A 27,326-nucleotide genomic window follows, 5' to 3' on the forward strand; every position below is an offset into this window, starting at 1 on the left:
CGTGAAGATAACATTGACTTTTTAATGCGAAATATCATCACCTCTAAGTCATTTGCAGCCTGATACAGAGGTAGTGTACTTGGTGTGCTGTTAAAAAAGGAGTTGTCTTTTCCCAATACAAATGTTATCATACTAGCGATTTGTGTCACTTCAGTGAGGTGGTTGGAAAAGACATGGTTAGACCTGTGATCTACTTGGATCCCAATGGCCACTTGAAGCTCGTGTGGGCATATTCCTTTTCTTTTAATCATATAGCTCTACCTACTATGACCAATTTGGTTTGGGCTATGAGATCAGACATTTTGCTCATGCACAGGGTTCTATTCAATTAATACCACTCTGTTTTAATGATGTGGATTCCTTATTTCCAACAATGGACCAATACTTTTAGGTAGGATGATGAAACAGTAGGAATCTATGTCAATACATTTGCAAACTCACTCCATCCTGCACCGTTCATCATACTGCTGAACTATTAGAGGCAATATTTGTCCATCTAGATGGCAACCATTTTACTATGGGTACTGATGAGCACTACTGAGAAATGCTACCTATTATTCTCCCATTTCACACACCTTGATCTAAAAAATATAGAATAATACCTCTGGATTGGAATAACAATCTTACTAGATCATGGAGCCAAGACTACAGTGGAGAACGCAGATCTCATTACAGTGCTTTAATTTCAAGAAAGATAAACACTGGATCAGCTTCTACTCCATTAAAATGGTATCTCCACCATTCACCCTATTTTGAAACTGCCATTGTCATCTCTGCTCATATATGGGCTATTGAATGGTTAGATTTGTTTATGAAAACATAACCACACAGGTATAGAGTGATACATATTCTTACTGCCACAAATATATATACACGTGCACAAACCCACACACCTACATACATATCCACCCACAGCGTGCGCACGCACACACACACACACACACACACACACACACACAAACTTAGTTCTTTTTCCTTTTACTGATTCTGGATAGGATGCATATACCGGTATTACTATATTATTTTATGCCATTGAAGGCTTGATTTTTCAATTTGTGATTTTAAAACAAAATAAAGACATTCTGATAATTGGGAAGAGGGTTTAAATCAAGATAAATATTTTCTTTTGGAATAGGTATGTGAATGAGTTAACAAAATGTATTAACTTATGTAGCATGGAGGCTTTATGGGTATTATAATTATAATTGAAGGTAGTTCAGTCTGCTTATCTTACTCCAAGTAATTTAAATTCAAATTTACTCCATAAATTTGAATATTATTCTTTCTCTGTTAGCATATATAGCTTGTGAGAAGTTTACCATATATAGTATTTCTCAATGATGTGAGCAACATACATTTTTCACTGAGCAGGAAAGTAATTATTTAAAACAGAAATTCTAATGAAAATTCTAGCAGTAACATATAATTTTAAAAAGCACTTCCTATTATCCAAATACCCAATCATTTTTGCTCTACCAAATGCAACCTTTCACTGCACTTTGCTAATGAAATAAAGAAGCCACCACTTTATTTTTCTTTTGGAATGCAAGTGTTTATTAGAAAATTCTCTTTCATTTAGAGTTGACTTTGTTATATTGGAATAAGGCTTAGATTTACTTTAGGAAGAATTGGATTCTTTAAGAGGGTACAGTAGGGTTCTTAAAATAATTTAATTAACAACTGTGTAGTAGCCTAGAATTGACACATTAGCCCCCACAGCAAACAAAGAGAACATGCACTGAGTCTGCTCAGTTGAAGGATCATGCAACACATCGTTCCTGTTCACAAGAGCAGGATGTGTGAGATTCAACTAAGTCTATCAAATCTTCAGACTTTTCAGCCAGCAGGGTCAGGTCAGTAGGCAAGGTTGTTCCTGGAGGAAGAGGAAAAAGAATAAAATCATTAAAAGAAGAAACTTGGTGCAAGACAAAGAATATTTTTTTTTCTGCAAGGCCAATGAAAACTCCCTCACCACCATTAAAGCCCACCCCAGTCTTGGCAAGAATAATTTTCCTCAAGATATTATTGTGTTGGAAAAGTTGAGAAAGAGACTCAGTTGGGACTGCGGCAGGGAAAGGGGATAATTTCCCCCTCCCTCAATCTCACTTTCCATAATCCAGAGGATAAGTCAGCTTTCTCAGATATGCACATTTCCTGAATTTATGCAAGCAAATAGTCAAATCTGATTTGGCCCAGTCCTTTATGCCAAGATAAGAGCTCAGTTAGAACAGCAGAGCCTATTTCCTGTTTAGTCTTTAAGCCTGTTCATAATATAGGAGATATTTCTTAATATTTATGAGTTAAGACTGGACTGAAGTCCATTAGGTATCTGTACATGCATTTAATGTTCATAGAAAACAGGTAACAGTGAAGCCCACTTTAAACCAATTATTAAGACAAAATGTTAAAAACATTAAGATTCTTTTAAAGTTTTATGGCTGTTGTACTGTTCAGGACCCTTTTTTTTAAAGACTCTTTCTTCTCCACATAAAAGCAAGAGTGGGAAGAGATAAACCCCACTATTGAGCAAACAAAATGTTTAATGACCCAATAAAATCAAGCTCTTTGGTGCTCCTCTCTAAAAACAAAATATTTGAAAACCAAGAGACTGCAGAAAATTCCCAGAAAATACTTAAGTGAATCATCTAGTGTGTCCGCCCCATATATTACAGGTTATAAGAATATCTGAAATAAGTAAACATTACATGTACTTACCAGTAGGCACACAATGGAAGCTAGCTAAGGTTTTGGTAGTACTGGTGGCTGAGCATCCTTCAGCACAGCGTGTGACAGGAAGATTGGTTGCACACTGTGATTTTTCTTGGCCCATTAGGATTGGATTCTCATTTCTTACGGTTGTGTGTCGCAGTTTACAGTCTACAAGAGAACAACATAGATTTCTTTTAAGCCTTCTAAAGGAAACTAGGAGCTCTACAGCTTCATTTCCCAAAGTAGCATTTATTAAAGCATCATGTTCATGCTTATTAGCTTTGAAGGTATGTGATTTAAATGAATTTATTCCAAACAATTTATTCTACAGGTATACAATGATCAACTTTGGGGCAATACTAATTCCTAGCAGCCATAGACTCCTCTTTCCTGAACCATTATAGGATAGTTTATTCCAGTTGCTAATAGTGATGTCAAAATGCTGAGCCGAGCAAGGAAAAATCTGGAGCAGATTGTTGGTGACTATTAAAGCAAACCATTGGACTCTGCTTACCTCCACCACATTTATCAGGGACCACCCAGGACTGAACAAAGCTCACTTCATCTTTAGCTATGTGGCCACTTGGTCTCCGGAACTTTTTTGCTTCTGATCCACGAGATCCACAGATACCACATAAATTTTCTATCACGGTATTTACTTCAAACTTCACAAAAAGAGAAAAATAAATGGGGTTTTGTTTACAACAGGCATGAAAAGAGATGTAACCTCATAAATACAAAACAGTGGATTTGTTCATTTCCCCCCCCCCGAAGTTTAAACTGGATTCCTCAGACCAATTTATTTCAAAATCTTATATGATTCAAGTGCTGTTCCCCTAAGCACACCAAGAGCTTAATCTCTAAAACAGCGAGACTCATTCCTGTATATTCTTAATCATTTAACATTCTACAACTTTAAATATGCTGTAATAATGACAGAAATATATAATAATAAAAAAACACCTCGACATTATATCCTGTGTAGGTCACTTTTTCTAGTCCAGCTGAGGGCATACTAAAGACCACTTCACGTGATGTTTTCTTCAATTGAAGTGGCAAATCTGTAAGGGCAAAAAGTGAAATGAAAGTTCAATTGATGATTCTACCAAGAGGGTTAGTAGATGGAATTCCTCTCAAATAAAATTTGTCCAGGGACTACTGTTGTTCGTTTCTTCTCCCATTCCCATCTGAACATTCCTGATCATCAAACTACCCCTCTAATATATTTTAGAGTCAGGAAATATAAACAATTCTACCTTTATGTATGGCGAACACATAACTGAAGGACTATTTCTAAATCCAGAATCAATCAATGCTTGTTTTTAGATTGTTTTTCTCCTCTATTTATGCTGTATCATTACTCTCTATTTCTTTGCAATAAATATGATATCTTTGATTTTTTTTAAAGCAAATTCTTCAGTTGTTACATTAACTCATGATTAATATTATTTTCTTTACGTACGTTGCAGTTTACGAGGGAGAACTCCATCTAGTAGCCTAGTGCCGTTTACTTCTACAATGAGCTGACCATTACGCTTCTTCATGATACATTCACTTATAGAAACAGAAAACGTAAAAAAGAATTAGTCTGCTGAGTTCAAAATTTATGAGTTTTTGGTCAACATGTTTACATTAGTAAGTGAGTTAACACTGAACACTATCTTATTCTCTTACGCAAGTTTATTTTATCAGGCATAAAGAGACATACCATTTAAAATAGATAATTATAACAAGTATCACAATATCTAAAATCCTAATTACTGGCTGAAAAAGGCTGGTTGTTTAGAGGTAACAGAATTTTCACCTACAAGCACAGCACAGAATATCCTCCTTCACAGTTCCTGCCAAGGCCAATCTTGAAACACTCATTTGTTTATTTATTTTTCACATTTCTGAACCATCCATCTCCCTCAAAGTTGGATTCTTGATTTTCAGAGAAAAATCTGACATTTTTTTTTTAACACAAAACACTTTTCTGGTTATTCTTCTCTTCCAGTAATACAGGTGTTTTATAATATATAACTGCTGTTGTTACTATTATTATGCAGGTGATGCTCTTATTATTATCCTCATCCTTACTATACATGATTTATTCTACTGTCTAATGCTGAGGTTTCATTTTTATTGCAGTTGTTGCAGTTTGGGTTATTGCTTTGACTTAGTTATATTTCATTTGCTCAAATATTGAATAAAATTGTTTAAGTTTTCACAAAACTTACAAAATTTATAATAGAATGATTCTTTTCTGATAATTTAGAAATTACATTTTCTCTTATCCTGAGTTCAGGCTAGATTATTAAAAATGTACTGGAAATTACTTACATGCCATGTGTATGGATTTCAAGTAGAAGACTGTTATTTTCTGCTTTTTCGTATTTCATTAGCACCATCAGCTTCTTGTGACATGTACAATCTCCCAATACATTTATAAAACAGTTGTCAGGCAATCCTTTTGTAATGAGTTCATTGTTGAATGTTGTAATTTTTTTGCCTTCTACTGTACAAACACCTGATAACAGCAAGTAAGAATGCAATGAGAGAAGAATTAAGCTTCTAATATTTTGACAATTTAGAGAAGCAGCTAATAAATTGTATTTTAGAACTCTGAGAAAATAACTTTACATTTGTGATCACAGAAACCTAATGTAGGAATCTGTAGATATTTTTAAAGGGAGATTTATTTTCAGCTCATTTTAATATTTTCTTTGCATTCTCACAGGTTAAGTTAGAGTAAGTGATGAATGTTTAGACTGATTGGGTTTTAAATTATTTGTGAAATAAGATTTAAAGTGATTGCTCCACATCGGTTATGAAACACTTTGAGGTATATTCTTATATACATATTCTACATATGCCTTTTATTTGAGCTAAGAATAAAACTTAGATCTTAGGTTGCTATGGCTTTTTCTACATATTCAAATGAATTTAAATAAATCAAATTAATTTTATAGTATAATATATATTTTAAACAGTTGAAGTAGAGGAAGGAAACCTGTGAACCTTCAGATGATGTTGAATCCCATCAGCTCTGATTACTGATCATTTGGAAGGGAATTATGGGAACTGATATTCAACATCATTGAAAGGTCCACAAGTTTATCCAGAAATTATAAGTACAGAGCAAAACTGCTGACCATTCAGACTAGCAAGAAGCAATTTTGGAATTTCAGAGATTTTTGAAGTTCGGGCTTTGAGATCCTTTGGCAGTGAAAATGGAAGTCTGCATCTGTCATTGTAGAGGACATCCTTTAAAGAAATATGAAAACAAAAAAAAATAAGTAGAGCTGGTACCTTTAGTTATTTTTCCCAGTGCATTTTCAATGAGGCACAATGATTCTGTTTTTATTTGCTTTATAGATACAGTTCGACAGTACACTAGTCCTAATCAATTTCCTTCTCACATTGGATTACTGCTTTACCTTGACTGACTGGACAGCCAGACCGTACTGGCCTTTACTGTATACATAGGAAGAATTCAGCAACACATGTGGCAGGCCAAAAACTCACCCTCAAAATGGCAATAACATTCTCCTGTGACTCTCCCTATTTTTACATGGCTATAGAGCAGCAGTTTTCAGAATCCCACCAAAGCTGATTAGAATGAACAAGTAAATGTAGAACTGATTGTTTTTTTAAACAACAACAACAACAAAAACCCAGTTGTCTTAAAAATGTGTAACTCACTTCTGGCAATTTCATGACCATGACACACTCGCTTGGACCTTTTAGAGACATAATCATTGACATTTCTTGAGGAGGGTTCTTTTGGACTTTGTGAGTGAAGTCTGCTAGGTAAGCAATTCCAGGGAGCATTGCAAGAAATCTTGATAAAGACAGAAAAACCTGGTTTAATGACATATAATTTAAGGGATATAGGAAGGACATTCTGTATCTAAGAAAACAACCCTTAGAACAAACTTGATAATCCACAATATATCATATTTAGTCTGTAAAGCAGGTGGATGATATGCATTTAGCTTAGACATTTATTATTCTATTGCCTGTAGGGGTGATGGAGTGGCAGTGGAAATGCACCTATAGGGAATCTCCCCCCCAAAAAATATATCTAGATTCATACAGCAATAGGTTACAATAGATAGTTTGAAAACATCAAATTAAAATGGCCAATACTCTTTCCTTCCTTAACCAATCAAGTTATTTAAAGACAGCTGCCTTTGAGAAGGGAGTACTTGGTTGAGGAACCAATTCATTTATTCATGTTGATCAGGTGAATAAAAATAGCTCTTTTGTTAATAGAAATAAATGCATGATTAATACTCATAGAGAAGGAGTAGTGTATTGCATAATTCTGATCGGCCTCCATCAAATATAATTGTTGATCTTATCGGGGGGAGGGAAACTAGCTATTTTTTGAAGGCTATTCTCCTTGAAAAATGAGGTAAATGCAGATTTATTCACAGATCAATTTCTAATGTTGCGAGACTTGGTTACCAGAACTAGCTTGAAACACACATTACATTAAATCAGTCACCTCTTTGTTGTGAAGGATTCAGGCTCATTTAAGCACACATGCATACCTCAGGTGCTGTGGCATACAGCATTAGATCATCAGAAACATTTACTTACTCATCTATAACATAATTCATTTTCTCAGGAACCTTAGGGTACTTAAATTTTGCCTGAAGAGCTGGCTTGTCAGCAAACAAACCGGTCTCTACTGATAAATAAACATTGTAGTCTCTGCAATCCTGACCAGCTCTCAGAATTGCCTAAGAAGGAAAGAAATATATCAGATGTAATTTTGCTTAACATATGTCACTGATATTCGGATTTAAAGCTCATAGGGAACCAGTACGTTTTGAAAAGGCTCACCATTATTTTATGAGGGTTTTGCTCAATGTAGGTGAAGCATGCCACTGGTTTGCTTGGGCGGGCGATGTCTTTCACTGTCACTTTAAGTGCAGAGTCACCTTTGAGCACTAAAACATCATGTCCACTTTCTTTCTTATTAGCATAGAGGTAGCGGAAAGTAATGAGCATACGTCTCTCCAACTTTAGATAAAAGAAAAAAAAAATCCAAAGGAAGAAATTTATTTAATTGCTGATCTGGGTTTAACAAGTACATTGTTTTAATGTGACTAACATAATTACCACTAACTCCCAAATGTGTTAGTAAAGAGGCTCATCAGTTGATGCTTAGCTTACATCTAGGTAAACTTCTGAGAGCTAAAAAGCATGCCTGAAAGTTTCTCAATTACTTATCTGTTTAATATAGCCAGATAGTCTTAAACCCCAGGCCCTGTAAGACGAGATCAGCCTGACCAACAATCACATTTGACAGCAGCTGTAGTCCAACAACAATTGTAGGATTATAGGTTGTCATCCTGGTTTTCAAGGAATAATGAGGTTTGTTTGTTAGGCTTGAGGTGTGTGTGTGTGTGTGTCTATCTCTTTAAAGTCAATCCTTGGCTACTTGCTTTTTCATTGATAACAATTGTATATATGATCATTTTTGCACAATATTAGGATCACATATTTTCACTATGTACATGAAATTTCAGTTGGCTTAGCAATAGCAAGAGCACTTAAACTTATATACCGCTTCACAGTGCTTTATAGCCCTCTCTAAGCGGTTTACAGAGTCAGCATATTGCCCCCAATAACCTGGGCCCTCATTTACTGACCTCAGAAGGATGGAAGGTTGAGTCAACCTTGAACCATTCAGAATCAAACTCCTGGCAGTGAGCAGTGAGTTATCCCGCAGTACTGCATTCTAACCACTGCACTGCCATGGCTCCATTAAAACCAATTAGCATACCAAGTCTAAAATAATGCCTACATATACAATGGTAAAAATAAAATATAAACTACTTAAATCTCATTATTGCCTTTTCTGTTTCTCATGCTTAAGCCAGACAGATAAATTTTCTTCAGGATTAATGTTTCCCAATAAAAAGCTATTTGGATACTGACCGCAGAGCCTTTTATATTTTTTTCATCAAAGTCCAGCTGAGAGTCAGAATCAGAAGGGTCATCAGATTGTTTTCCTGGCTGCTGAAATCAAAAATATTAAAGCAAATTTCAGATTATGCAGTGCCATGAACAGGGTAGCTTCCCTGGAGCAGCTTTAGAGCAGCGGAAGAAAGTCTCCCAATGAGAACAGCTTTCCCTAACCTAATGCCACCCAAAAATGTGCAGAATACACATTTATGAAGGACAAGCTTATTTGTCATGATGGCAGGGAATTATGGAATTTGCATTCTCAATATCTCCAAAAGGTGCCAGGCTGAAAAACCATTCTTCTACCTCAGATTAGAAAAGAAACTTCACTGCTGAAAAAGTGATGTGGTGATTTATTTATATAGGTTTTCTGTTTGGTTTTCCTTTTTTGACAAAGGAAAGTAATGATCAATACTTTAAACATGTGGGACACAAACTGTATGATGAAATTATCCATCTTTTCAATAATAAATAGCAAAAGATATTATACTGATAGATGGAGAATATGGAAACATTTCAAGAATCAGATACCTTCATCTCAATATATTATATTTCCACCATTCCCCCAAAAAGAAATAGTGTACTGCATTGCCATTAACATCCCATCAATAGTTTTCTGGCTTTGTTTTAATTTTCTGTACTCCCATGCCTTACCTTCTCTCTCTTTATAGATCGGAAAGAATATGTATGAATCTCTTTTGGTACTCCCTTAAAAAAAGTAAAAAAAAAAGAACACTCAGAGAAATTTTCACACTGTGCTACATAAACTATTAATTTTAAAATAATATGAATAGAAATGCTATTTCTGAATGTCCCTAGTGAAGATCCTCTTTGAAGATCAAAATCCATGTCCACTTTGTTGAATGATTGATTAAAACAAAGTGGCTAGCCTCATTAATAATGCTTTTTTATGGCTAAAATAATAGGTTGGGATGCTTTCATAGTTTGCATATTTGATAGAAATGCTATTTTTAAAATGAATATTCGGTGATATAACAACAGTGCCATCACTATAAACTTTCCCAAATAACTGATTTACAAGTACTATTATCTTATTGCATTGTGGGCTAATTCAAAACACAATACTGCAGGGTACAACACTACTAAATACCCAGTGCTGATTTCTCATACTCCAGAAAGCAGATGACAGATCAACATGATGAGAGAGGAAGGGAAATCACAACCAAATCATTGTTCTTACTTCCATGCAACTTGTTATATTTTAAGTGTGCATAGTTGTTCACTATCATTCTGCTTTTGTGGAATTTAGGGGAATCAGATGCAGGCATACTCTTTGGTAAAATTGCTTACTCCAATGCTCCATTGAAAGCCCAATAGGTGACCTGAAGTTTCACAATAGCCAGCTAATAAGATGGAGATCAACCTTCCTATTTCATGTCAAGATTTCTTTTTAAATGCCGTGTCTAATAACATGGTGTTGAAATCTCTGTGTGTGAGCTCCATTTGATGCATGTGTAAGCTAATGCTTAGCTTTCAAATTCCAAGGATCAGAACCTAGGACTAACAAGCAAGGAAGCTGGGGAGTTCCTTCTTAAGTCAGATGGACTCTCATAGCTCTTGGCCAACTTGTAATTCACATTAGTCAGAAAGGATAAAGCTACACATGTTTGCTTGAATGAAACTGGTTCTGCCTCCTTGCTCCCGTTAACTAGACTCAGAGAAGTGACATTATAATTACCTTCTCGGAAACTTTATCACTCTCACTGCTCTCACTGCTGCTCTCACTGCTTTGGCTTTCGACAGTACCCTCCTCACTGCTGCTTCTCTTGCTGCTGTCACTGCTGCTGCTGCTGCTGTCACTGCTGCTGCTGCTGCTGTCACTGCTGCTGCTGCTGCTGCTGCTGTCACTGCTGCTGCTGCTGCTGTCACTGCTGCTGCTGCTGCTGTCACTGCTGCTGCTGCTACTGTCGCTGCTCCTGCTGCTGCTGTCGCTGCTGCTGCTGCTGCTGTCGCTGCTGCTGCTGTCGCTGCTGCTGCTGTCGCTGCTGCTGCTGTCGCTGCTGCTGCTACTGCTGCTGTCACTGCTGCTGCTACTGCTGTCACTGCTGCTGCTGTCGCTGCTGCTACTGCTGCTGTCACTGCTGCTGCTACTGCTGTCACTGCTGCTACTGCTGCTGCTGCTGCTACTACTGCTGCTGCTGTCACTGCTGCTACTACTGCTGCTGTCACTGCTGCTGTCGCTGCTGCTGCTGTCACTGCTGCTATCACTGCTGCTGCTGTCACTACTGCTGCTGCTGCTGCTGCTGCTGTCACTGCTGCTGTCACTGCTGCTGCTGTCACTGCTGCTGCTGTCACTGCTGCTATCACTGCTGCTGCTGTCACTACTGCTGCTGCTGCTGCTGCTGCTGTCACGGCTGCTACTCTCACTGCTGCTGCTGCTGCTGTCACTGCTGTCGCTGCTGCTGGAAGAACTATCTTGAGACTCACTGCTGCTGCTTCTCCTGCTGCTGCTGCTACTACTACTGCTACTACTCTCACTGCTGCTATCCTTGCTGCTGTCGCTTTCAACGGTATCCTTGCTGCTGTCGCTTTCAACAGTATCCTTGCTGCTGTCGCTTTCAACGGTATCCTTGCTGCTGTCGCTTTCAACGGTATCCTTGCTCTTGCTGTCCTTGCTGCTGGTGGAAGAGCTGCTGCTGCTGCTGGTGGTATCACCTTTCTTTTGGTCTTGTCCCTTTTTCATCGGAGGAGCAGAATCAGAGGAAGAGGTGGTGTCCAGATTTGGGTGCTTGGTATCCTGGTCTGGTTTCTTCTGATCTTTGACATCAATCTACAGCACAGTTGAAGGTTAAAATATTGCTTCTTTTAAGCTGTTCTTAGAATTCACAGTTTCTTAAGAATTAAGAGTTCCTTCCTTGTAATATTTTGCCATGGAATTGCTATGTTATTAGCAGAGGGAAGGTGGAATTGGGCAAAATTCAAATATCCATTTACCCCATGAGAAAACTGACCTTTCACATATGACTGAGATGGGCAACTATAGAAATTGAATAAATAAATAATAAATATGGAACACCTTGTTTTATACCTAGCTAACTTAGATCTTACAAAATGTGCCTTCCTCCATGTGTTATATGTACCTTCTGTTTTTCTGCCTTTACTTGTTCTTCTTCGGGCACCAATTCTCTTCTCATCCTAATTTTTTCAGAGTCTAGGTTAACATCTACTCGGATCTTAGTCATACCAGGATCTGCATGGATTATAATGCAGACACATGTTTTAGAAAGTGATCAGCATGAACACTTCCAAGTATACAAACTGAACATTTCACCACACCATACCTGATTCGAACCAATACTTCATTTCATGTTCTGAGCATAGCACATGCATCAGTGTATTCTGGTAGGGCACATATCCTCTTGTCTTGGTGGTTTTCCAGCACATGTTTATTGGGAGCCAAGCTAGAGGCCAGCAACTGTTCAAAAGCTCTTGAGGTCTGCGATCACCTTTAGATTGTTGCTGAAGTGAAGATAGACATGTCAGAATTCAGCAATAATAACCTACTATTTCATCTATGTCAAGAACAGAACTCAAACTTGGGTGTTAAAGAAAATCCTAAGTCTAATAGATAGTAAAAGGTTGACGGGTCTTATGAGTAGTATGAGTGAAACCAAAAAATTGGGAGCTCTGTGCCTCTGTAGCTACCAAGCTAACAGATGTTTAGAATAGAAAAATATGCCAATTATACTTCTATAGAAAACAGTTCTATAATAAGATGAATTTAGTTTTTTAATTGTTTTTTCCAAAGTTCACACCTTATCATTCTACATACACTATCAGAAGCTTGACAAACATTGTCGTTTGTAGGTAGCATTATATTTTAAAAAGGATGTATTTGAACAAGTTGAAAACACAACAAAATCCTAAATATAAACAAAAGTATATTAAGATTTCTAAATAAGGTTACAAAAATTAAAATAGCTATTCTTTAAGAAGTCATATCAGTCAGATTAACTGCACAGTAGACCACCAGATATCAGTGTTGACACATATAAACAAATACAATAATTACTTTGATGTTGCCTTTGCCGGGTTCTTCATCCCATTCTTCAATATCAACTGGTTGTGGAAGAATTGGAGCTGTTTCCTCAATACGTGGGTACCTTACCACAGCCTGTGCCCTATGGCTAAGTAAATTCAGTGAGGAGAAATAAGAAAGTGTTCTATTATACTCCACAGTAAGTTAATATACCATGAACACAAACTGTATATCAAAGCAGCCTGAGAATGAAGTAATAAGATGAAATTTTCCTTGTTAAAGCCCAGGAGTAGAGGGAGAGAAAGATGGAGGAAAAGCAGTGGTACATTTTATGGTACTAGGCCAGATATTTAATAAACTGAGTCAAAGGTTTATGAATATTATTATATATATTTATAATTTTTCATGATACCTACCAGAAAGAACATTGTTACAATGTAAAATTGAAAAATTCAGAGAAAGAGCACAGGTAGCTAGCCATAATTCTTGATTTACACCTATTGATAAGCTATGACTGAATTATATGTATAATGTTTACAGTATACAGAAGATGAAAGCCCTACATAATGCAGCAAGTAGCATGACAAAAAGATATTACACAAATTGTAAAATAGCTTCTTCTACCTTGCAACCAGTGCATCACGCTTCTCTTGAAGATTATCAATTTCTACTTTGAATCTGTTTTGTTGCATGTCCAGTGAAAGATTCATTTTGAGTGCAGTATCTGAATGGATCTCGCCGGAAATTTCTATTCCCTTATCCAAAACGTCTGTCTTAATTCCCCAGCTCATCTTTCCCAAACCATGGATGCTAATAGAAGAAGAGAAATAGTAGGGTACGGTTTCAGATTATAATAACAGAGGAAATTCTAGTGTCAAGAAGATTGAGGATATTATGTCGTGGGCTCTGATGAGCAAGAACGAGAACACGCAGATGAGTACAGACAAACTCATACTTTATTTAAGCAGAAACTGTACTGAGAGATTGGAGTCACCCTGCTTCAATATATAGCCAGGCCCTATGGTATTAACCAATCGGATTGAAGCTATACGTGCCGCCCAAAGTTGCACAATGGCAGGACCAGAGACATCCTGTCTGAGTTGCTGGAGAACCGTTAGTTCTCAAGCAATGCACGTGGTGATATTCCAAAAGCCCAGTACATAACAGAGGACACCACCTCAGACCAAAAGGATTTGAGTGACATGAAAGTGTGGTAAAGGTTTCGTTATTTTAAGGCTTTTGAGATTATCGGTTCCAGACACAAAAGCAGCTTGGCCAGTTTTGACTTCTATATATTGATTTTGGTATTGTGTATATGTCAATGATAAAAAGGGATGCAGTGGCTCAGTGGGTTAGGACGCTGAGCTTGTCGATCAGAAGGTCGGCAGTTTGGTGGTTCGAATCCCGCATGCCGCGTAACAGAGTGAACGCCTGTTACTCGTCCCAGCTTCTGCCAACCTAGCAGTTCGAAAGCACGTAAAAATGCAAGTAGAAAAATAGGGACCACTACGGTGGGAAGGTAACAGCGTTCCGTGCGCCTTTGGCATCTAGTCATGCCGGCCACATGACCACGGAGACGTCCTCGGACAAGCACTGGCTCTTCGGCTTTGAAACGGAGATGAGCTAGTCAGAAACGACTAGCACGCATGTGCGGGGGAACCTTTACCTTTACCTTTTTATATGTCAGTGATAGAGAAGGTGGGGATAGGGGTAGAGTTCATTCTGCTGCAGAATTCTGCTTACCTGATGGGGAGGGAGGGTGGAAAGTAGAAAGGAATGTTCTTTTGCTTACCGAACTTTGCTGTCAAGTTGTGATTGTAATTTGGCTATGGTTTGATCTTGCTGAGCTATTTCTGATTTTGCTAGAAGAAACAAACATTATTTTAAAAATGATTTAACTTAAAAACCAGGGCCCTCTAGTACTAATATTTTTTTACATGAATGTGTAATTGAGGATGTATAATATAATTGACAATGGGGCGGGGGGGGGAGCCAAAATAAGAATGGGAAAAGATGGAAAGATTACAATGAAATACGACATTGCCTGTACTTCTATAGTTTTATAGCAAGAATAAAGCAAGATTGCCTGATAATATCCTACTTTGGAAATTTTTAAGCTAATAAAGGATGTGTCATAGAGAAAGAAATCTCAATTGTTGCCTTTCTAAACAACAATAATACAACTACATTTTAAGCACTATAATATTATCAGGTTATGAATTATATGTTTATCAGAAACAGACAGAAATCTCGCTTGCTTCAGACTGGTTGGGCAACCTGCATTGCTAATAGTTTTCAGTTGTGTTATTCCTGGCCATTTCCCCCACTATATATGATTTACCCATGCTATTTTGAATTGTAGTGATTTCCATCCTTACCTTTCCAGACTACATCTGCTCCCAAGACAGCATTAAGATTTATTTGGAATGGGAAACCAGGAGCTGTAGGAAGAACCTGCCCCATATCTAGAACAAAGTGATGGCTCATTTGAACGCTGACCAATCTGAAAAACGTTTCAATAAATTTCATCCACACTTTGATCATAGCTGGTCTATACTCTTCTGCCTAAAAAAGGGTCAAGAGACAAGAGGCCTTAAGGTGACTGAGATAACAATATGGATTTTATGGTGAAAATGTAGTAGACATCTTTACCTTCAAATGTGGATACATTTCTGAAGAGTGGACATATATAAAGTTGTTTCCTAGAATTTTGACTGACAGACCCAATGAGGGCTCTTTGACAGGTACTTCTTGGTATCCTGGGAACTAAAAGTCAAACCAATGTGAGCAATTTAGTATTGGGTCAGTTCAAGTAAATAAAGAGCAGAGGACAATGTAATGCTCTGGGATATTATGCATCCCCCCCTTCAAACATTTCACTTTACAGAAAGATATTTCCAGTTCTGACATGCTAGGATTCTACAATACCTCAAGACCACTTTAATTTACAGGCAGTCCTTGACTTAACCGTTTGTGTAGTGACCGCTCAAAGTTACAACATCACTGGGAAAAAGTGACTTATGCCCAGTTTTCATACTTTTAGCCATAGTAAGATCCTCACAGTCATGTGAACAGAATTGGGGCACTTGGCAACAAGCTCGTATGTATGATATCCAAGGTCATGTGATTGCCATTTGCAAGCATCCCTGCTGGCTTTTGATAAGCAAAGTCAATGGGGAAACTGGATTTGCTTTAATGACCACTCGATTCACTGAATAACTACAGTGACTCACTTAGCAAGCCAATGAAAAAAGGTCGTAAAATTGGGCACGACTCCCTTACCAACTATTTTGTTTAACAACAGGAATTCTGATCTCAACTGAGTTTGTAAGTCAAGGACAACCTGTATTTAGATTCTACCCCTTAAATAAGGTGATCAGATGATTTACGTTATCTTAAATTACAATATCAGTCTGGGAAGAATTTTGCTAGCAGATTAAAGATTTTAGCAGGGCAGCCCTCCTAATAAATCTCCTGGAATAATCTTATCCAACATTTCCTATTCAAAGGAATAAATATATAAATATACCTTTTCTTGGGTATCTTTGATCTTTTGCTTGGTAGAGTGTTGTTCAGACTGGCTTTCTGATTGCTCAAACAATTTATCTATACGTTCAAATTGCGCTGATATCTGAAAGAAAGAAAAGAAAGAGAAAGAAAGAAAGAAAAAGAGAAAAAGAAAGAAAGAAAGAAAGAAAGAAAGAAAGAAAGAAAGAAAGAAAGAAAGAAAGAAGAAAGAAAAAATGTATCCTGTGTTAAGTAACATGGTAAGGTGATACTAACATCTGAAATGTTTTTTAGTAATAAACTTTAAAAATGTAATATATACCTCTATTAGTTCAGCAGAGGTATGGAAAAGTGTTACATCTGTTTTCCAGATGAGAGTTGAAGGATATCTATTGTCACCAGACATAAAGAATTTCAAGGTAACTCCATTGTTTAGTAAACCTGATTTAGAAAAAGAACAACATAAAGGACATCATGGAATTATTATTATTATTATATAATTCTGGGAGTTGAAGTCCACAAGTCATAAAAGGGCCAAGTTTGAAGACCCCTGCAATAAGGTGATTCCTTTTCACTTGGAATATAATAGACCACTTGAGCAAAGGAGCAGGTGAACCTACTCCAAATATTGTGACTTATCCCATAATTAACAGCTACTCACAGTTGTAAAAGGGGAAAAACAGAGCCTTGCTGAAAGGAGAGGTCAGTTCATCAAATCTGGGGCTCAGAATTCTGAGAGCCATAGAGCAATAAGAAGCCCTAAATGAAAAAAGAGGACACTGTTGATATTAGGTTCTATTAACTGGGACAACGTTCCATACACCTGACTCAAAAACAGGCAGCACTAGACGCTACGCAATGCAGCTAACATCCTGTATCCTCTGAGAAGTTGTGTGTAGGGTTACAACTTAACAATCTTGCAACCTTCTACAGGCTTAACAAACTTCCAAAACTGTGTATGATGAGAACAATCCAACAAGGCTTTTTCTCTAATCAGCTGAAATATAGATTCAAGGCAGCTTTTATTACTGCAGACTCCCTTCACTCCTGGAGTGACCTGATGGACTTGGGAACAGGTACCATCAAAATGAAAGGATTTCATCTGCTGCCTTCTTTGGAAATGAAGTGGGGCCATGACATTGCTGATCTTATAATGGAATAAGTCAGTCCGTCAAAGCTTGTCTCTAAAATATCGCACATTAAAATAAATAAATAAAGGTCAACACAATACCCTCAAATCTGTAGGACTACCTCAGTCCTTGTCAAACAGGTGTCCAGAGGGAGGGATCCAAGATGGCCACCATGCCACTGAAGCCCAGCTCTTGTTACGTGTTTCATGATGCATATCAAAAAGGTGTGGGGCTTCAGTGGCATGATTGTGTCCATCATCTTGACCTGGAGATATATATATTTTGTATATAATGTATATTCTGTTTTATTATACAATAACATAGTGAACAAATGACCTGTGTTATTAAAAACATACATTTAAACATTTTAGAAGAAAAAAGAAAGAATATATTCTATTCAGAGATGAATAGAAGTGAAATGTCCTTTATCCATCCTTACTTTTCCCTTACTTTTTGCTTATGTCAGAAGTAAATCTCTCGAATGGAAATTGTGGCTGCTGCTAAAAATTAAGTTGTCCCATAAGCTATTATAAGAAAAACATTAGGTCTATAATAGATATAACATATCTATATCTAATATAATGCATAGTCTAAATGTCTCTCTACTTACAAGGTGTAGTACATGGGGTCCTTGATCTTTGTTATGGTGTTCAAGTGAGAGTAGACAAAACTGGCAATATGCGGATTCTCCTCATATAGCATTGCGTTGGCCATGGCTGTTACTATAGGCAGAGGAGGGGCACTTTCTAGGAGGACGATGGAAGCCATTATTCGGACGGGCTCACAACGTGAAACATCCATAAAGATCTGAAGGAGAAAACCTTGAACCTAGAGGAAGGAAGAAACAAATGGATTTGGAGCTCAGCTAATAGACATAAAAACAATCAGTGGGAATATTGCTAATGATTTTTGTAACGATGTGATTTCTGTGACTTATAGGATGGCCAAATAACCCCAAATATGGCTCCTATGATTCTATTGTGGTTGAGCCTTTGAGTGGGGAATTCCTTTGTGGTCTGACTAGCTACTTTCTCTCTCTTTTTTTCTATTCCATTTAAGCCACCACCAATTCCAAAAATTGCTGTAAAGATTCTTCTGCAATGTGATTTCAGCAATCATTTGACAGAAGCTCAAACATTCAGCTGGGTTACAAAGTTTGGCAATTACCTGAAAGCAAATCAAGGCCATTAGATATATGGTTTCTACCTACTCTTAAAAAGACATGTCTTCTGCCACTTACCTTTGTAGGATCCTGCTTGCCGATTTGCGCCAGGGTCTGAATTGCAATGACCTGGATGTATTCAGGATATTTAGCAGACTCACACAGGAGTTTCACTTGTTTCAGGCTGATGATCTGACCTGCATTGGCAATAGCTTTCAGAGCTAATGCAATCTTGTTTTCTTCTTTTTCCCGAACTGCCTCAGCTAGGAGATTGTGGAGAGGCTATTAAAAATAAATAAAGAAATAATCAAACAGGTTATGGGTCTGTGCACTCGTGTGCATATATTTTCACCTCTGTATCCAAATAGTCTGTATTGCTTTCTGCCAAGATGCACATGTATAAAGATCTAGATCTAGATCTAGACCTGCATTGGCAATAGCTATAATGTAGATCTAGATCTATAGATAGAATTAGCCACATACCTCAAGCAATTTAGGATGACAACTTCGAGAAGTGGAACATTGCTTGTTCACCAAATTCCCATATGCCAAATAAACGACTTTTCCAAGGATAGATGTTTTGTCAGGGATTTTGGAAAGTATTTCCTGTTGGGAAGAAGACAAAATTGTCCTTAGAGTTTAGGAGAACATTCTAATCTAGGGTCATAAAGCATCCTATTTTGAAAAATATTTTATACTGCCATAAAAACAATGATGTAACATATACTCACTGCTGTCACTCTAGCAGTTTCCTCCACTCTGGTAATATCAGGGTTGGCAAAATAGAGGGTTGTGGGAATAAGCCAAAGCATATCATAATATGTCAGTTCTCCACTGACTACTTTGTCCTTGATGAACTTCATTGTGATCAAATTACCCGCATGGCTACATGAAATCAACAGGACTCTTCTGCAATGAATACAAGAACACATTTTTTAAAAATATCGTGAATTCTCCACTAATGGTGAAATGGTTTCTGGCTGATTTTTCTGTGAATCTTAATATAATTCCTCTGGAAGGACAAGATTTGAGGTTTCAGGAGATTAAAGTAAAAGCTAGTATGCAATACACAAGTCAGCCAACATACCTAGCAACAGGAAGTCTTGAAAACTTATTGTAGAGAGTATTCAGATCGTTATACGATATGCGTTGTATGAGTCGGACCAACACTATAATCTTGGTGGAAACTATTTTATCCTGGAATTGCCAATGTACTGATTCTTGCAAGAGTTCCTCAGCCTGTCCAAGGAAAAATCAAGAAGAGCATGTACTCATTCCAACTGCCAAGATCGTGGTGTTTTCTGTTTGGTTTAGAACAGGGGTAGGCAACCTCGGCTCTTTTATGACTCATGGACTTCAACTCCCAGAATTCCTGAGTCAGCATAGCTGACTCAGGAATTCTGGGAATTGAAGTCCATGAGTCATAAAAGAGCCGAGGTTGCCTACCCCTGGTTTAGAAAATGTTAAATTGTTCACTATTTCAAATAATTTTCTACCTGTTGTACAGGATCCCTGTTGGGATTATCCAACACAGGCAAAAACAGAGTTTTGGGAATCTCATAACGAATAGTGGTTGTTTCAAGCTCTCCTTGTTGCTGTTGTTGTTGTTGCTGCTGCTGCTGTTGTTGTTGCTGCTGCTGCTGATCTTGATCAGGTCTCACGTCTCTCAAGGTCAACAATTGCCTGGAAGAAAACAAAACACACCCACATTTATGACTAAATCATAAGAAATGCGGGCTCACCCATTTAAAACACTGCAGGATTGGTTCCAGAAAGGCAGAAGAAGGTAACTAAAGATAAGAGATAAGCCAACAAAAATGCACTACTGTTCAAAGGCTTGGACTTCTCCTCACACTGGATAAAAGAAACATATTTGAGCCATTTCTATTTGCCATTTTCTAAAAGTTTTTTATTTGAATTCCCAACATTGTAGCGTTCATCCCTAAATGTAAGGCTAATGGATTAGATTCCGTAGAAAATTGTGGCTTTTGTGAGGTTTTTCTGCAAATCAGCTGGCAGAGGAATTCTGGGAGCTGAAGTCCACAAGTCTTAAAGTTGTCAAGGTTGCAGACCCCTAGACTAAAAGGCAAAGGAGACTGAACATACTACAAAATGTTTTTTTTTTAATGTTGCTACTTACTGAGCTTTCATATATCCAGTACTATCTTGTCCGCCTAGAGGAAACTCATATATTTGTTCAGCCTTGACTTCAGTGATCATATCTCCTTTACTGTCATGCTTCACTTTGGTGACATAGGCAGATGAGCCTTGAACAAATTTCTCCCTCTAAACAACAAAAAGAGACATAGTTCACAAGTCCAGGTCCAGATCAGAACTGTAACCAAAGAAAAATGGGGGACTCACCTCCCCTTGTGTCCCAGTTCAGGATCTCATATTTGTAGTTTGCAGAAGGAAAGCCCTCCATTAAAGCTAAGAGACCCACACCCACATGTGAGAAAAATAAAGAGCCCTCTTACTTGTAAGCAGTTGAGAGGCTGGAAAAGTTGAAGGTAGGGAATTCCAACATTCAGCATAACTTTTTGTTTGCAGTTGTTCAGGTCCCTGAATTTGTCATACAAGTAGACGTCATTCTTTTTCTCCTCATAGGCAACATATCTGGTGTTGCACTCGCCTTCAAGTCCCTCCTGCCAATATTTAGAAAATCAGTTTGTACAAGAACATGGAAACTCACATTCCCAATGAGAGTCAAAGGAAGAGATTGGCAGCAGGTTTAAATAACGGCTACACCTTAAGGGCATCGTTTCCCCCCCCTTCTTTATCTGTTTTTTTACATTCTGTTCATTTACTGACATTTTTCAAAAGCTAGCAGGAAATAGAAAAGAAGCCCTTGGGCATGAATAGCCACATATTTTAGGGAGAATAGCAATTGATACCTCAACCAATTGGTTCAAATCCTGTCATCTAGAAGTCACTATTTCCTTATTCAGGAAAAAAAGGTAAGCAAAGTAGAAAATTAAAAGAGCAGTCCAATGTGCTTTGAAATCACATTGGTCAGGAAGGTAGGAGACATTCAATTCTTCATATGTTAATAGATTCAAAACGCTGTCAACTTTAGACAATATGGCCACAGATATTGTTCTGCAACATCTGGAAGACTCCAAGGTTTTTTTTATCCTAATGTAAATTGTGAAGAAAGGAAGTATTCTACTGCAGTAAAGTAAAGCTTGGAAAGATGAAAAAATATAAAAAAAGCCTAACCTCCAGTACTTCATACTCTCTATGGTTCCGTGTTGTGAGAACGAACAAGTACATGAAGCCTTTGTAAACATTCCTGCAAAATGGATCTGCATTCCTTGACATACGGATGGAGCCAAATCTCCCATTGTAGGCGACATAGACTATAAACTTCTGACAGTCAAGGAGCTGTTTATATTCCCTTCGTGGTTCTGACAAAGAACTTCTTGGGTGGAATCCAACAGCATCTTGTAGTTTCATATTCCTAAACTAAAAACAAAATGGAGGGTGGAAATCAAGAAAAGAAGCAATTGTTAAGTCTTGTGGGTACCAGTAGGAGAGGGGATAGTGTGTTTTCCCCATTACAAAATGTATTTTAAATACAAATAGGAAGCAAGTAAAAAAAATGCACTAATATTATTTTACTGAGCTGCTATTCTCCCGCTTTTTTAAAAAAAGAAAGACAATTTCTGCACTAGCCAATCACAGCAACATGCAACCGTAAAAAGCCCGTTCCCGTTAATAATTAATTGTCATAGTGATGTAAACCAGCAGAGTCTCTTATCTGATTTACAACTGACCTCATCCCTACTGTTCTCATAATGCCATGGGAGGATACTGATGTACTGATGAGTACTTCCTCCAATTGATCAATAAGGGAGTATAATTGTCCATCAATCAGCATCTCACACCTGACGTGATTTCATATGGCACTCGTTTTTTGCAGTGTGGAAAAGAAAATTATCATTCACTGGGAGGAAGAGCTGCAAAATCAGCTAGATCTATTTTCAAAAGGCTAATGAAGTGGTGTCATGTCCCCGTGTCATCTCTATCTCAGTAGGAAAAAGAGCAGGAGACAAGAAATACAAAAATTCCAGGCCACAGGAAACTGCTTGCTCCCTAGCTTCAGCTTTAGTATTGCAAAGTTATTCTGCAATATTTCCCACTGCACAAAGACCCAGAGGACCAACACCCACAGAAGTAACACCAGGTCCATCCTAGTTCAGCAGCTATTTGAAACACCTTCACTAACTGCATTTTAGTTTGTGGAACACAAATTTAAAATTCCGTTATGCCTCAGTTTTATAATCACGCTTGTTCTTGTTAGGAGTATAATGTACTTGTGAATGAATAGTTATAAGATTGCTTGATTTTTCTTAACTGCGGACAAATAATGTATTGAAGCTTAAGTATCATTTTTCCCTTAGCCTATTGTACATGAAATGTTAGGTTTAAGAATGAACATACATGTACAGTATCGAGTAAACATTCTCTCTAAGGTGTCTGTTTTATCTGCTTGCTATGGAGTTCTTTGGACCTTTCCAATATGAAGCCTACTTTACTCTCTGAGAAGCCAAAACAAAGCTGGCAATCTCTTTGCATTTTGTGATACGAAGCTTAGCTCTTTGTATCAATCTGTGGTCCATATGAGAATATTTCTTGAATGAATGTAGAGTATATTTTCTCTTCAACTGAATGGGCTTAAGGGTGACTGAAAGGAACTTTATCCTTAGAGAAAAAGCTTACCTGAATCATATGCTCTGATTGACCTGGTGTGATCACTGCCTCAGCTTCTCCCCTTAGAAGAGCCTTTCCATAACCTTGGTCTTCAACTCCACTTTCAAAATGGAAGGTGTAATTGTATATCAATATTTGTCCAGCAGGAAATTCTAGTTCTAGAAATAGAAACAAACATTTATGCTGTGTTCAATAAAGAAGACATTTATATTAGGCTACAGGTTTTAACTGAGTACATTCCATGATTATTAACTAACACTAATGGGACAATTGTAGGATATTTTCATTAAAGCCTTATTATTACTTATTATTATTTCATTAAAGCCTGTTTCTATATGCCAATGTTGGGCCTCTTTATGATTTGCTGTGCAAATCACAAAAGGGAACAAAAAGGATGTATTCCATTTGAGCAGATTGCTATTAATTTTGTGCATTGAATAATCATTTACCTTTATTTTAAAAAATGAACCCCAAAATATAGATCAACATTATATAATTTTGACCACTAAGCAAGATTTAAATGAAGAATTTCTTTTTTACAACTCATGTGTCTTACCCAACTCAGTTAATGCTGTATCCTTTACCCAGCAGTGACAGCCAAAATGTCATTTTAATATGCTGATTTAAATATAAATACAAATATACTTACTGATGTCAACATTTTCAATTCCTGGATAAAAAAAGGAAAATTGTTGAATACAATAGTAGAATAAAACAATAGAATATACATTCTCTTATTTAAAATATCCAAATGAGAATTGCAACTGTTATGTTTCATTATATTATATTATATTATATTATATTATATTATATTATATTATATTACATTACATTACATTACATTACATTACATTACATTACATTACATTACATTATCATCTTCTAACACAAATATACTGATGAGTTGTCTTATCATCATTAGACTCACCAGGTTCAAGATTCTGGGTTTCTGTGGGACACAAATGCAATATTTAGTGAATATAATAACATTTTAAACTACTTTTATTGTGAAAAGTACATAAGTGGGAATTACAACATAGTTATACTGGTCTGTTCAAGATTCCAGTCACCTAGGGACCCCCTCTTTCAGGATATTTTACCTCCCACTGTTTCCAAGTTTTTTGTCAGGTTATCTGACTATGCCTTGTCTTTCCCTCTCCTACACCAGTTGTGTGGTGTTTTCCCTTTGGCAGGAATGGGTATCTCTGCAAATCATGGCATTCCTTCGATACCATCCTTATCTTTTACTGCTCCACACAGTCTCTGTTTTTGTTGGATCTCACTAGCAGCCACTGGTTTTTAAGAGTGATTTTAAGAGTGGGCAGTATATTCACATTTGTACCAGGAAAACACTTTAGTAACAATGTCGCCAAGTGCAGGAAATCAGGAGTCTAGGCAGTTCAAAAACATAGATAGGTTTATTGCATGCTTAAGCTCTCTACAAGATTCTGAACTACTAACAGTCAAAGCATATTAGCAGTAGATAGGAGTTAATGGAATTTAAGGTGAGCTGGACTTAGATCTCCTGTGAGTATGAAGGAATTCAAGACCGATGACTTATCCTGGTCATCTCCTACAAATGTTAATCCATTGCTTACATACTGTAAAGGCTAAATCATTAGCCAGACTCATTACTAAATTAACCAAAGTACTTGAAAACCAGGGAGGCCATTTTAAATCTTCAGGGTTCTCATTTAAGAGTACACCTGTTTTGATGTATCATTGTTTCCTTTAAATAGCGAACTGTTGCATACTAAATCACATCTGTTTCATGCTTCCCTTAGCAAGCAAAAAAGTAATGATATAAAGCTTTGACTTTAAATGTGATGGTCCTTAAATGAGTATCGATTGATTAATTAACAGTTTTGTCTAATGTCATTTCAACAAGAGTTTAGGCTTGTTGCAATTGTTCAGCTTACTTGGTTGGAGCTTCTGGTTCCCTGGTAGAAAGAAAATGAACATGTTATAACGTTAGTTTTAACAGTACATCATATGATTTATATGTAAAATATATTTCCAAAAAATATCCTATGTTGTATGCTGGTTAATGATAAAAAGTTGTTAATCCCACCAGAGTTCTCCGAGGCTGAAAAATTTCCACAAAGACTACTAAAAAGTTCCATTTACATCCATTGCCTTTAATAAATACATAATAATTGGACTGACATGTTTTAATTGCATAATTTGCTAAATAATTACATTGAAGTATAAAATAATCAGGCAGGTTTTTTTAATTAGCAGAACTGGAAATAAAGAGCACACTTCCTCCCCAAGATGGCTGCTGACTGGTAGGAAGATTTTTCTCTCCTGTCAACAATCTGCTGATATTGCTGCCAAAACTGGTTTTTTGGTAACATTACTCCCTGGATTTAAATGGGGGCACTTAGGAATGACCCAGCATGAGTATTGGATGGCCATGGATCCATCCAGGAGGAAACATCCAGGAAGTCACTGGTCTTTCATGCACCTTTTCTTAGCATCTATTCTCATAAGCAAGCCTGTGTTTTAACTTCACTTTTTGAAGTTTTTATTTTGCTTTGTTTTTTATCTTTAAAAGTTAACTGGCTGGTTGAATGCTGATTTATTCAACCCACTGCTGCATTTTATCTGTTCTTTTTGCTTTTTGCTGCTTATGTATCTGGCTGTTTTCATTAATTCCTGCTTTTCCATAAGGAAAATCACAGTGTATTCCTGGATACTAAAAGTGCTTTTATTTGATTTACATTTTTATTGGATATTATCTTTTTTATCGTTGTTCTTCTGGTTAACAATTTGTCATTAGTATACTATAGAGATGACAGGTTAATAAGTTGCAAATAGAATTAGTAGTATAGTAGTTTAAAATTCTTTAGGCATGTTTCTCAAGGTATGGGAAACTAATATTGTTTTGTTTCTTTCTGTGTTTCTTTAAAAACATTCTGTTTTTATTTATTTTTAATAAAAATAATTTTTTTAAAAATAAAGAGCACACTTCTGTGTGCTTGAGTCTCCTTAAATTCTTGTCTAAAAACATGGAACAAAACCAGTGCTTTTTTTGTAAAAGAAAAAGGTGCCGGAACTCACACATGTCATACAACCCGCCTTGCCTGCCCTACAAGGTTCCATCCAAAAAAGGTGCCGGAACTCCGTTCTGAGCGTTCTATGACAAAAAAAGCCCTGAACAAAACTAGCTAATGGTTTTGACATATGTACTGACAATTGAATGACATGCAAGTCATAATAAATGTATAGAAGTTATTTTTATTTAGCATGTCCCTTCTAAAAGTTTTGTTTTATATTATGTTAATGAAAATGTTTTATTTTTTTTCAAGTGTTAATTCTATAGTTGTACTGCACTTGATTATAACATTGTATATAAGGCTACAACTATTCATTCAAATTGACCAAAGCATATAACTTCTCTTTTGACTTAACTGATTATTGATTACATTTAATATACTGTTCTGGTGGCTCACAATGTTAGAGAAATATCTTGCAGAATGATTATTACTATTTTGCTAATGTGACAAGATAATAGTCCTACTTTTTGTAAGATTTATTTATTATTTATTTAGACTTATATTATTTAGACTTTAATAATAGCAGGCACTGGCAGACTTGTGACTTATCTGCAAAAGCTAGTACATCACCCCTTTTTCAATGGTGGAAAAAATGTTGGTTCAAAAACATGCATGGTATGAAACAGAAATAATATAAGATATATTTATATAATGTTAAACTTACGGGCTGGGAATTTCTCAGCAGCTGAGGAAAGAAATTCAAGAGATTACAATATGGACATAGTAGGATGGAATCATCTTTTAATTTATATATATATGACTAAACTACACAAAATGTTACAATGGAGTCATAGTAAAAAGAAAAGCATACTTACCCACAAGGGCCACTACAAGAAATATGACGATTCCCTTCATGGTGAAGGTGAATGGCAATGCTCACCCAACTTGGGTGTTTTATAGAGAAATGGAAAGCATCATGTGATCTATGTGAACCAAGATTTTGCTGATTGCACATTTTTTAATCACTTTCAGCAAACTTTTTTTTTTTGGACTACTGAACTGTTCCTACTTTTAATCCTGGAGAGAAATGAATCCTCTTTTTCTCTCTTTTCCCATAAATATGCCCATATTTTTAAAGTTCACCA

The 27,326-nt window shown here is 36.7% G+C and overlaps 1 protein-coding gene across 1 annotated transcript; it reads right to left on the reverse strand.

Moving 5' to 3' along the window:
* Positions 1–1,651: 1,651 nt before the first annotated feature.
* On the reverse strand, positions 1,652–27,096 carry LOC310637646 (vitellogenin-2-like; the record flags this gene model as incomplete). Its single annotated transcript, XM_083358149.1, has 36 exons — positions 1,652–1,873; positions 2,716–2,877; positions 3,224–3,374; positions 3,673–3,770; positions 4,172–4,263; positions 5,032–5,218; positions 5,844–5,955; positions 6,394–6,532; positions 7,297–7,439; positions 7,543–7,722; positions 8,644–8,724; positions 9,325–9,378; positions 10,370–11,461; positions 11,772–11,881; positions 11,973–12,150; positions 12,704–12,818; positions 13,295–13,480; positions 14,463–14,532; positions 15,049–15,235; positions 15,323–15,436; positions 16,200–16,301; positions 16,500–16,618; positions 16,839–16,936; positions 17,918–18,135; positions 18,548–18,751; positions 18,953–19,075; positions 19,201–19,378; positions 19,557–19,708; positions 19,966–20,152; positions 20,610–20,755; positions 20,947–21,114; positions 21,689–21,934; positions 23,192–23,340; positions 23,832–23,852; positions 25,102–25,122; positions 27,057–27,096. 36 exons carry the CDS (start codon positions 27,094–27,096, stop codon positions 1,761–1,763), a joined length of 5,736 nt encoding a protein of 1,911 aa, XP_083214275.1. The 3' UTR covers positions 1,652–1,760.
* Positions 27,097–27,326: the final 230 nt, after the last annotated feature.

Source organism: Vipera ursinii (assembly GCF_947247035.1).
Source record: "Vipera ursinii genome assembly, chromosome: 3".
NCBI classification, from domain to species: Eukaryota; Metazoa; Chordata; class Lepidosauria; order Squamata; family Viperidae; genus Vipera; species Vipera ursinii.